This window comes from Apteryx mantelli, chromosome 10 (assembly GCF_036417845.1).
Source record: "Apteryx mantelli isolate bAptMan1 chromosome 10, bAptMan1.hap1, whole genome shotgun sequence".
Lineage (NCBI taxonomy): Eukaryota > Metazoa > Chordata > Aves > Apterygiformes > Apterygidae > Apteryx > Apteryx mantelli.
This window is the reverse complement of record NC_089987.1, coordinates 286,283-296,778: the sequence shown is the minus strand read 5'-3', so window position 1 is coordinate 296,778 and position 10,496 is coordinate 286,283. Positions and strand designations below refer to the sequence as shown.

At 70.4% G+C, this 10,496-nt stretch overlaps 2 protein-coding genes across 12 annotated transcripts; both read right to left on the bottom strand.

Moving 5' to 3' along the window:
- Window positions 1-311: 311 nt before the first annotated feature.
- On the bottom strand, window positions 312-5,993 carry LOC106498811 (haptoglobin). Of its 3 annotated transcripts, none has more exons than XM_013960146.2 (5): window positions 5,938-5,993; window positions 2,337-2,398; window positions 2,084-2,185; window positions 1,772-1,846; window positions 312-1,099 (listed from the first exon to the last, which is right to left on the bottom strand). In XM_013960146.2, exons 2-5 carry the CDS (start codon window positions 2,395-2,397, stop codon window positions 321-323), a joined length of 1,017 nt encoding a protein of 338 aa, XP_013815600.1. In that variant the 5' UTR covers window position 2,398; window positions 5,938-5,993; the 3' UTR covers window positions 312-320. The 3 variants fall into 3 exon arrangements, with proteins under 3 accessions (XP_013815600.1, XP_067158379.1, XP_013815599.1); XM_067302278.1 differs by lacking the exon at window positions 5,938-5,993 and adding an exon at window positions 4,748-5,863; XM_013960145.2 differs by lacking the exon at window positions 5,938-5,993 and adding an exon at window positions 2,728-5,861.
- On the bottom strand, window positions 5,971-9,979 carry DHODH (dihydroorotate dehydrogenase (quinone)). 9 transcript variants are annotated; one of them, XM_067302272.1, is made up of 9 exons: window positions 9,899-9,977; window positions 9,359-9,556; window positions 8,584-8,783; window positions 8,280-8,362; window positions 7,573-7,760; window positions 7,318-7,431; window positions 6,882-7,035; window positions 6,653-6,812; window positions 5,974-6,535 (listed from the first exon to the last, which is right to left on the bottom strand). In XM_067302272.1, the coding sequence occupies exons 1-9, from the start codon at window positions 9,911-9,913 to the stop codon at window positions 6,001-6,003; spliced, it is 1,647 nt and encodes a 548-aa protein (XP_067158373.1). In that variant the 5' UTR covers window positions 9,914-9,977; the 3' UTR covers window positions 5,974-6,000. The 9 variants fall into 9 exon arrangements, with proteins under 9 accessions (XP_067158371.1, XP_067158369.1, XP_067158373.1 ...); XM_067302271.1 differs by having other exon boundaries at window positions 6,024-6,542; window positions 7,170-7,431; window positions 9,899-9,976; XM_067302276.1 differs by having other exon boundaries at window positions 6,404-6,542; window positions 9,899-9,975.
- Window positions 9,980-10,496: the final 517 nt, after the last annotated feature.

The window sequence follows — 10,496 nt, the reverse complement described above, 5'->3', positions numbered from 1 at the left end:
ACGGGGGGGATCCCACAGACCTACACACGGGGGGGAACCCACAGACCCACACATGGGGGGATCCGGCAGACCTACACACAGGGGGTCCCACAGACCCACAGGGGGAGGGTGAAGTGGGCACCCCACATACACCCTGCAGGTGGAGATCACACACACGCTCCTGGTGCCATGCACATATACACACACACACATGCACACACCCGTGGGTGCTGCACACACACGCGTGCACACACACACACATGTGCACACTCGCACCCCCACGGGCGGCACACGGGGACGCAGCGACAGAGAGGAGGGAGACGACGTCGCAGTGGGGCAGTTTATTGCTGGCTATCGGCCCCATCACCCGCCAGGGTCTGCTGCACCCAGTCGCGGACGTGCTCCAGGCTGACGTAGACGCCGTACTTGGAGGCCGAGCAGGTTCTGTCGTGGCTGAGGATCCCGGCGGCGTACCAGGTGTCATCCTCGGGGTCCTGCACGGCGAATGCCCCGCCGGCGTCCCCGTAGCACGTGTCCTCCCTCAGCTCGCTCATGCCCACGCAGAAGGTGTGCTCATTGAGGATGGGCAGCACACCATGGGGCCCGCGTGCTGCATAGTACGCCCGGCACTTCTCGCCCTCTGCCACTGGCAGCATCACGTACTTGAGCAGCTCCGAGAAGGCAAAGGTGGCCCCGCGGCCCCAGCCCGTGATGTAGCCCACCCGCCCTGGCTGCAGGTAGTCCTTCCGCGCCAGGCAGATGGGCATCACCTCCTCCCCCAGCGGCACCTTCTCCTGCAGCTTGAGCAGGGCCAGGTCCACGGCTGCGGGGTAGCCGGGGTGCAGCACGATGCGTTCCACGCGCCAGGCCGGCTGCCCCTTGCCGCCCAGGAAGAGCCGCAGGGTGGGTGCGATCTCGGCTGGCTCCGCGTCCTCACTGTGGTTCATGTACACGTTCCTGCCCGTCGTCAGCAGCCACTGGTCGCTGATGAGCGTGGCCCCCGCCGTGAGGTTGTGGCGTGTCACCAGCCGGCCCTGCCACGGGAAGCTGCCCTTGCCGGCCAGCAGTCCCCCAATGATGCGCTGCATCTGCGTGGCCGGGTGCGCCGGCTTTCCGCACACTGCCAAGGAGGGACAGGACCCGTGAGCCTCCCAGTCGGCATCGCCGCGGCCAGCATTGCTGCAACTGGCATTGCCACGATGGCATTGCCACAGCTGGCATCACCACGATGGCATTGCCGCAGCTGGCATCGCTGCGATGGCATCACTGCAGCCAGCATTGCTGCAGCTGGCATTGCCACGATGGCGTTGCCACAGCCAGCATCGCCATGATGGCATCGCCACAGCCATCATCGCCACGATGGCATCGCCACGATGGCATCGCCATGATGGCATCACTGCGGCCGGCATCGCCACGATGGCATTGCAACGATGGCACTGCCACAACCGGCATTGCTACGATGGCATCGCTGCAGCCAGCATCACTGCAGCCGGCATCACCACGGCCGGCATTGCTGCAGCTGGCGTCACCGCAGCCGGCATCGCTGTGGCTGACACGCCCAGCCCTGCAGCGCGAGCTCTGGGTCCCTGTGGCCTGCCCAGCGCGATCTGCTGGGCACCTCCCAGCATGGCGCTGCCCCGTGGGGCCGGGGCTCCTGCTCCAGCCAGCCCGGCTCGCAGCAGCCCCGGTGAGCGTGAGCGCAGTGCCGAGGAGAGGGGCTGCAGCAGCCCTTCAGCTTCCCGGATGGACCCTCCACCCCCGCCAGCCCAGGCCTCCGCGGCTCTGCTCTCACCTGGCTCACAGACGGGCAGCTCCTTCCCAGCCTCAGGGTTCACCCACGTGTCATTCTCGTCACACTTGTATGTGCCTGGGGAGGGAAAGGGAGTCAGCACCCACCTGCGAGGCAGGGCAGGGCCCAGCCGCCCAGGGCAGGGAGACGGCGCCCAGCATGCTCAGGTGGGCAGAGTGCTCGGTGCATCCCCAGGGGAGCAGGGGGTGCTCGGTGCATCCCCAGGAAAGGGTGGGGGCCCCGCACCACCCCACGCTGGGACTGCCCCCTGTGTCCCCCCACGCCGGGAGCCCAGCGCCACACCATGTGCCTCACCATCGGCAGAGCCGCGCAGCTGGTAGTACGGGTCGCAGCGGTACCGGATGAGGTGCTCCACATGGCCATGCTTGATCTCCACGGGCTTCGCGCAGCTCGACGCTGCAGGCAGAGGATGCTCAGCTGGCTCGGGGAGCTCAGCCCACCCTGGGCCCCACACGTCCCTCCCCAGCACGGCTCTCCCAGCCCGCTCCCTGCCCAGCTGCCCGGCTTGCTCCAAGCCCAGCACTCCCGCCTGCACCCTGGGACTCACGGGTGGCTGCTGCGGGGTCCAGTGCAGCCCAGGCCAGGCTGGTGATCAGCAGCGCTGCCATCCTGCGGGGGGGAGGCGGCAGTTAGCAGAGGGGCTCTGCCACCTGCCTGGCTGCCGGCTCTGCCGGGACCAGGCGCGCCGCATCCCGGGCTCCCTGGCTGGCAGGACCCCAGCTGCGCTCCCTGAAGCTGGCCCATCCGCATCCTCGGGAGGTGCCTGGACTGTCTCCATGCCAGACCCTGGGATCTTGGTCCTGAGGCAGCGGTGCCGGGGCCCGGAGCAGGACCCGTTCCGCCGCAGCCTGCAGCCCATGGCCCACCCAGGTCCTCGGCTGGGCAGGAGGGATGGGGACAGCACCAAACCCACGTGGGGCAAAGGCAGCATTGCTCACCCCATGCTTGTTGCTTGCTCTCTTCGCAGCAGCCTCCTTCTCCAGTCTGGTGCTCAGGGCTCCCTCCTCGCCCCTTTTATTGCTGCCTGCCATGCCCCAGAGCAGCCCAGCGTACCCCAGACCTCCTGACCCCGCTGTACACAGCCAGCATCTTTCCCAGAAAGACCGCAAGCCCCACCTGACCCACACCCGCCTGGCTGAGGCTCCCGCGCAGCATGCCAAGTCCCCACAGGAAACCACTTGATCAGGAGTTTCCTGGATTTTGCGGCTACAAACATGCGGGGGGAGGACCTGGCTGCAGCCCCCGGGGCCCAGGCATTGCAACACCAGCCCAGGACCACAGGACCAGCATCAACCCGGCCCCCTGGGAAGCCGCACTGTGCCCCGATCCACAGCAGCCCCGTGGAGGGCACTGCAGGGCGGGCACAGCCGTGCCCACAGCAGGGCGAAGCTGAGGCAGGGGCGCAAGCGGCCGCGCGCAGCCCCGGCCCCAGCCCCAGACCTGGCTCAGCATGTGAAGCCCACGCGTGGCACAGATGCGGGGCTGCCCCGGCCCAGGCAGCACCGGCCCCACCACCTGCGCAGGCAGCAGGGCTGTTGCGCACCGTCTGCCGCGGGTGCTGAGGCGCAGGGCCAAGCCAGCCGCCCCCCCATCCGTCCATCCTGGGCCTGGCGCCCGGGCGGCCCCGGTTGTTTGTTAGCACAGGCAGGAGCCCAGCCCAGCTTTACGGGAACTCACCCCAGCAATCGCTGGCCCCGGCCCAGCGGGAGCAGCCAGCTGGCAGCAAGGGCGCAGGACGGCGTGCAGTCCCCCGCACTGGTGCCAAGGGGTGCCGGGAGCCACGCACGGGGACGGGGCCATGGGACAGCGATGCATCTGGGGCCAAGCCCAATCCATGGCCCTGGGTCCCAGCAGTGGGAGAGGCCCGGAGCGGGGCAGCACAGTGGCATCCGTGCGCAGCGACTGCCCGTGCCCATCCCATGGTCTGCGGGGCAGCCCCGGTGCCGAGCAGAGCAGCACGGGGGCATCTGCACACACTGACTGCCCATGCCCATCCCGCGGTCCGCGGGGCAGCCCCGGTGCCGAGCAGAGCAGCACGGGGGCATCTGCACACACTGACTGCCTGTGCCCGTCCCGCGGTCCGCGGGGCAGCCCCGGTGCCGAGCAGGGCAGTGCGGGGGCATCAGTGTGCACTGACCGCCTGTGCCCGTCCCGTGGTCCATGGGGCAACCCCTCTCTCGGGGCTGTGGGGCCTCTCCAGCTGCAAGCTCGGGATGTTGGGGACGCTGGGGACTGGCGTGCTGCTGGCAGACGGGCACACCGCCCTGCAGACCACAGGCACAGCCCGCACCCGCGTGGATGGCCACGCCACCCCCCCGCCACAGGGCTGGCAGCGGTGCCAGAGAGGGTCTGTGCGGAGGTGGAGGCGCCTCCTTGCACGCAGAGCGCTGAGCTGCCCCAGCCCCGGGGGCCCAGCATGCCTCAGCAGCTGATGAGGGCCCCGACTGCCTTCCTCCGGGAAGCAGCTCAGCCGGCCAACCTGGGCTCGCTGCGCTCCAGGTGGAAACCCCTCGAGGACAGCGCAAGCCTGTGCACCTTGTGCCCCGTCCGGCTGCTGTCCCAGCCCTGGGCTCTGGGCACGGAGTCAGGTAGCAGGGTGGAGGACGAGCTCTGCCACCAGAGCCAGCGCTCGGCCCTGGTGCTCTGTGCCGCCTCGTCCCGCAGCCCCAGAGCCCCAACAGCTGGGTCTGCAGGCAGGAAGGGGGGCAGCAGCCTTGCCTCGGAAGGCACCAGATCCAACGGGATCCCTGCAGAGCCGGGCATCCCAGGGCGGCCAAGCCCCACATAGAGCTCCGCACACTGCAGGGACGCTGCGGCACAGGGACGGGGGCAGCCACGGCATGGGGGGACCGTCCATCGCAGCAAGCCCACGCAGAGGGACACACGGGGGCTGCTGCCGTTCCTGTGCTCTTCCCTCCACCCAGGGAGGCCACTGCCAGCCCAGACCTTTGTGCAAACCTGCTCTGCGGTCCCGTGGCCAGGCTGAGGACGACACTAGCACGCCGAGCCGAGCTCATGGACCGCGGGGCAGAGCATGGAGCTCTGCAGCTCTTCCCAGCTGCCTCCAGGCGCCGGCACGGAGCCCTGCAGCAGCGCGGGAAGAGGCTGTGCCTGGCACTGCTGGCAGCGTTGCACCCGGGGGAGCAGCGCCCGCCGGCAGGGCCCCACGCCAGTAGACAGGGCCTTGTGAATGCTGCGCCGGCAGAGCCTGCTCCCGGGAGCAGCATGACAGAGGGGCAGCCCGGAGGGCCAGAGCAGGCACCAGCCGGGCCTGCAAGCTGTGCCAGCACCAGAGGCGCTGCCTGGTCAGACTGCCCTGCCCCGCAGCATCCGTCGCTCTGCGGGACGCGACCATGCCCAGCAGGGAAAGGGGCAGGCGGCTGCGCCCCAGCCTCCCCTCGACAGCCTTGAGGTGAGCTCAGAGCGAGGACCCCCCCACCTGGGGGCACAGCCTGCCATCTGCACGGAGCACTGCATGGAGCACTGCTGCAGAGCACTGCATGGAGCACTGCGCAGAGCTCTGCAGCAGAGCACTGCACAGAGCACTGCACAGAGCACTGCCATGGAGCAGAGGCCACGCCAGGGACAGGGACAGCCGCTGCCAGGGACGGCCCTGGCGTCCCCAGGCTCTGAGTGCCCCATGCCGTGTCACAAGCCTGTTGCAGATGTGGGCGCAGGCAGCAGTGCTATGGGGGGACATGGCACCACAGCCACCCTCAGGCTGGGGGAAGGGCTCTCCCCGGGACCCTGCCCAAATAACACACATGAAACCCTGGCTAGTGGATCAGCGACGCCCCCGTCAGAGCTGGAACCGTCGGCCAACGTGCGAGAAAGGCCAGCGCAGCGCGGTGCCGGGCGGGAAGGGGCCAGAGGGAGCTGTCAGCGCTGCTCTTGCGAAAGGCTGGTCCCCGGGACAGTAAACAGCTCGGCAGAGCCCGGCACAGTGACACAATCCCGCTAGCACGGCTCCCCAGGAAGCCGCGGGGGACACGGTGTCCCGGCACGCGGTGCTGCTGCAGAGAGGCGCCAGGCTGTGCGGGAGGCGTGACAGCCACAGCCAGAGGCCGAGAGGACACGGCGCCCAGGAGGGGACACATCAAGGGACGGGGCCCTGCCCAGGCAAGCTCTTTGGACATCCGGCAACGCACCCCAGCGCCTGGCTGCCCACGGCTCCCACTGGATCGGGAGCAGTGCAGATAGAGCCGACAGCATCAGCCGAGGAGGAGCAGAGCGTGTCCCCGGAGCCCAGTCAACCCCAGATGCGGCCGCAGGGCAGCGCACAGCAGCAGGTGAGCAGCATCTTTATTGACGCGGGGAGCAGGACCCGGAGCTGCGGTGCGTGCCGCGGGGAGGGCAGACGCTCTCTGGACGCCAGCCAGAGCGAGCAGTGCAGGCTGCCGGGGCCTGGCAAGGGTCCCCTTGCGGGGCTGCTGCCCGCAGCCCAGCGCTGTCCCCGGCTGCACCGCAAGGGCCCTCCGGGGCTGCCAGCGTCCCGCCAGCAGAGGCGGAACATGGCCCCGGGCAGCAGTGGCGGCGTGGAGCCACCTCTGTCGCCCGCACGGCCCCGCTCCACTCGCCACAGACCCTTCCCAGGGCCGGGAGCCAGGAGCGGGAGCTGGGGCCGTGCCGCGCTGGGAGCACCCAGCTGCCCCGGTCTTGCCACGGCTCCTCCCAGCCAGGCCTGGGTCCCGCGGCGCCTCATCACCGGTGATCCGCTCCCACGGCCTCTGCGACGCTCTTGAACCCCTGCTCCCTGAGCAAGAGCGGGGTGTGACGGCGGGGCCAGTCTGTCCTGGTGCGCCAAGGGCTGCCACGGGCTCCCCGGCACGGGGGGACGCCTGGCCCTTGCTCGCCCTTGCTCACCTCAGCAGCTCCTCCAGCTCCCGCTTCACTGCCGCCACGGCTGGCGGCCCGCGGTACACGAGCGCCGTGTACATCTGCACCAGCGAGGCTCCGGCGCGGATCTTCTCCAGGGCGTCGCGCCCGCTGCTCACCCCGCCGACCCCGACGATGGGCACCCGGCCTGCGAGCGGCGCGGGAGAGTCAGCGCCGGGGAGGCCGGCGGGCAGCCTGCGCCCAGCCCGGCCCCTACCTCGGGTGAGGGCGTACATGTCGCGCACGGTCTGGGTGGAGAGCTCCCGCAGGGGCGTCCCGCTGAGGCCGCCGGGCTCCGCGCGCTGCCGGCCCCGCAGGCCGCCGGGGCGGCTCACCGTGGTGTTGCTGATGATCAGCCCATCCACACCCACCTGCGGAGCCCGCGCACGCGCGCGAGCAGCAGCATGAGCAGCCTTACCCTGGCCCAGGCCGCCTGCGGGCTGGCGCCAGCTCCCGGCCGGCGCCCCGCAACGCCGGGGCAGGTGGCCACCTTGCCTCTCCTCACCTCGCCTCTCCTCGCTGCCAACAGCCCCGGCGCAGGAGGCTGCCTCAGCAGGCCCAGCCATGCTCGCGGAGCTGAGCTCGGCCAGGCTGGGGGGGCTGAGGTGCGCACGCCCAGCGCCCTCTGCCACCGCCCGGCCCCCAGGCCTCACCTCGCACACGACGCTGGCTATGTCCTGCTTGTCCTGCGCGCTGAGGTCCGGAGCAATCTTCACCAGCACGGCTGGCTTGCGCTCGCAGGGCAGCACATCCCTCTCCGCCAGCACCTGCGGGGCCAAGGCGCCAGGCAGGGGGCTGTGGGTGGCGAGGGGGCCGCCCAGCCTGGCCCGGCCCCGGGGAGGAGCCGCTGGCAGGAGCAAAGCAGGCACTGCGCGGGGGGACCCGGGCAGGCCGCAGCGGTGGCTCACCTTGGTCAGCAGGCTGTGCAGCTCGGCCCTGCCCTGCAGGTCTCGCAGCCCCGGCGTGTTTGGGCTGGACACGTTCACCACCAGGTAGTCGGCCAAGGGGCCCAGCGTCCGGACCCCAGCCACGTAGTCGGCGGCAGCGTCTGCAGAGCTCTTGTTCTTGCCCAGGTTGATGCCGAGCGGCATCCCCGCTGGAACAGATGCGGCTCAGCCAGGGCGGCAGGGCCAGCCACCACCCGAGGGTCAAAGCACCCCACAGGGAGGCCCCAGCACCAGCTCCGGTCAAGGTGGGGACACGCAGCCCGTGCATCCCTTGGGCCTGCATCTCGGGCTATCCTGCAGCCCCGGGAACAGCACTGCAGCCGGCCCGGTCAGCACCGCCCAGTACTGCAGCACCCAGCCCGGCTGCCCGGCAGAGGCTGCCACGGGAAACCACCCGGCCTTTACAGCCCCCCTGAGCTTTGACTGCTCTGGGCAGACTTGTCTGTCCTGGAGCAGCAGCAGGCAGAGGAGCCAGCAGCAGAAAGGCTCCTGCTCGCCGCACCCAGCAGGCGCAGCTACAGCCGCAGGGCTCTCGCTGCCTGGGCGCACCCCCCTGCGGGGCTGCCTGACGCCCGGGCACTGGCACTGCGCGCCCTCCCGCGCCTGCAGCTGCCTGGAGACCCACAGTCCCCGCAGGCCACGAGCAAAGGTTCGCCAGCTCGTCCCACCTTCAGTGAGCCTGAGCTGTGTTTGCTGGCGGGCCCGCAGCCTGCGCTCCACTGCAGCGTGACCGTGGCTGTTGAATCCGTATCTGCAGCAGAACAAGCGATGGTCAGGGCCAGGCTGGCGCCCTGCAGCCCTGAGCAGGACGCAGGAGAAGGACCGCGAGGGGGATGCACGGCTCACTGTTGCCTGGCCTCAGCGCATCCAACCTGGCAGCCCCACAGAACGGGAACCAGCCAGAGGCACAGCCTGCTTCCCCGCTGCAGGGCACCCAGCCCCTCACTCGGTCCCGCCGGCACCCAGACCCACCGGTTAATGACTGCCTCATCCTCTGCCAGCCGGAAGACCCTGGGCTTGGGGTTCCCCTCCTGGGGCTGGGGCGTCACGGTCCCCACTTCCACGAAGCCAAAGCCCATCTTGTACAGCCCATCTACGGCTTCGCCGTGCTTGTCGAAACCAGCTGCCAGCCCCACCGGGTTACAGAACCGCTGCCCAAAGACATGGACCTCCTACGGGCCAGGGCCAGGTCACCGCCAAGGTGCCGCAGAGCCGGCGGGGCCAGAGCCACGGGCACCGGGAGCCACGGAGCCCCAGCCTTGCACTGGCACCTGCCTGGGGGCAGCTGCAGCCAGTGCCCATCCTGGCCTTGCTCCCCACGGTCCCCAGCCTCCCTCCCCATGGGCCGAGGTGTCCTGGCCTTGCTCCCCACGGTCCTGGGTGTCCTGGCCTCCCTCCCTGGAGTCACAAGTGTCCTGGCCTCACGTCCCATGGGCCTGGGTGCCCCCGCCTCCCTCCCTGGGGTCCAGGGTGTCCCAGCCTCGCTCCCCGCAGTCCCTGGTATCCCCAGCCTCCCTCCCTGGGGTCCAGGGTGTCCCAGCCTCGCTCCCCGCAGTCCCTGGTATCCCCAGCCTCCCTCCCCATGGTCCTGGCTGTCCCAGCCTCGCTCCCCGCAGTCCCTGGTATCCCCAGCCTCCCTCCCCATGGTCCCGGCTGTCCCAGCCTCGCTCCCCATGGGCCCGGGTGTCCCTCACCTCCCTCCCCGGCACCCCCAGTGTCCCCCACCCATCACTGCCGGGAACCGCACCAGGATGGGGCTGTCGGGGCGGCCGGAGGGCAGCAGCCCACAGGCGGCCGCACGCAGGGCCAGGCCGTGGGCGGCCTCGGGGGGGACGGCGCGGAGCACGGGCATCACCGCCGCCACGTAGAGCCGCTCGTCGCCCGTCGCCAGCGCCCAGCCCAGCAGCAGCCCGCCGCCCGCCGCTGCCGCCGCCAGCACCCGCCGCTGCACGACACCGTCAGTGCCGCGCCGCAACCCCCAATGCCACAACCTGTGCCTCCCACCACCCGCGCTGCCCGCACCACACCCTGCATCCCCCCGCATCCCCCTGCACTGCACCCCACACCCTGCATCCCCCCGCATCCCCCTGCACTGCACCCTGCATCCCCCCTGCACCCTGCACCGCCCCCCACGCCCCCGCCCCGGAGCGCCCCCGGCGCTGCCCTCCCCCGCGGGGCCCGCGTCCCCCCCGGGCCTTGCACTTTGGTCAGGGGCCCCCTCCCGTCCCGTCCCGTCCCCGCGGGACCCCCCCCGCTCCCGTCCCGCCCCCACCCCGCGCCCGCTCACGCGCAGTGCCGCCATCTCTCCGGCCAGACACGTGGACGGGGCACTTCCTGGAGGCTCGGCCCGATGATTGGCCAAGGCCGGACTGTACCAGCCAATAGTGGCGCAGCAACGCTCCTGGCTGGGCGGTACGAGTGGGACGGGCCCGCCCAGATAGCGTGACGTCACGAGTGATGGGCAGGAGGAGTGGGGAGAGACCTGCAGCCAAAATGGGGGGCGGGGCCACGGCCCGCGGGGGGCGGGGCCACGGCCCGCGGCCCCGCCCCCGCCGCGCCAGCGCAGCCCGGGGCCACGGCGCAGTCCGGCCCCCACCGCAGCCCGCGCCGCTGCGGAGCCACGGCAGCGGCACAGCACCCAGCACCGGCTGGCGGCCGCCACGTACTCCTGCCCTCCGGCGCCACCAGCACCAAGAATTCGAGTGCAGGGTGGACTTTCGCACGTTTATTTGCCCTCTCGGTATCAAACCACCCGAGCTGCTTAGAGCAAGTCACACTCCTTGAACCTGCAGGCTTCACAGCAGATTTTTAAGGAACATGATCAGAAGAGAGAGGTTCTGAACACTGAAAAATGCAAACCTGAATGACAGCAGCTCTTTGACCAA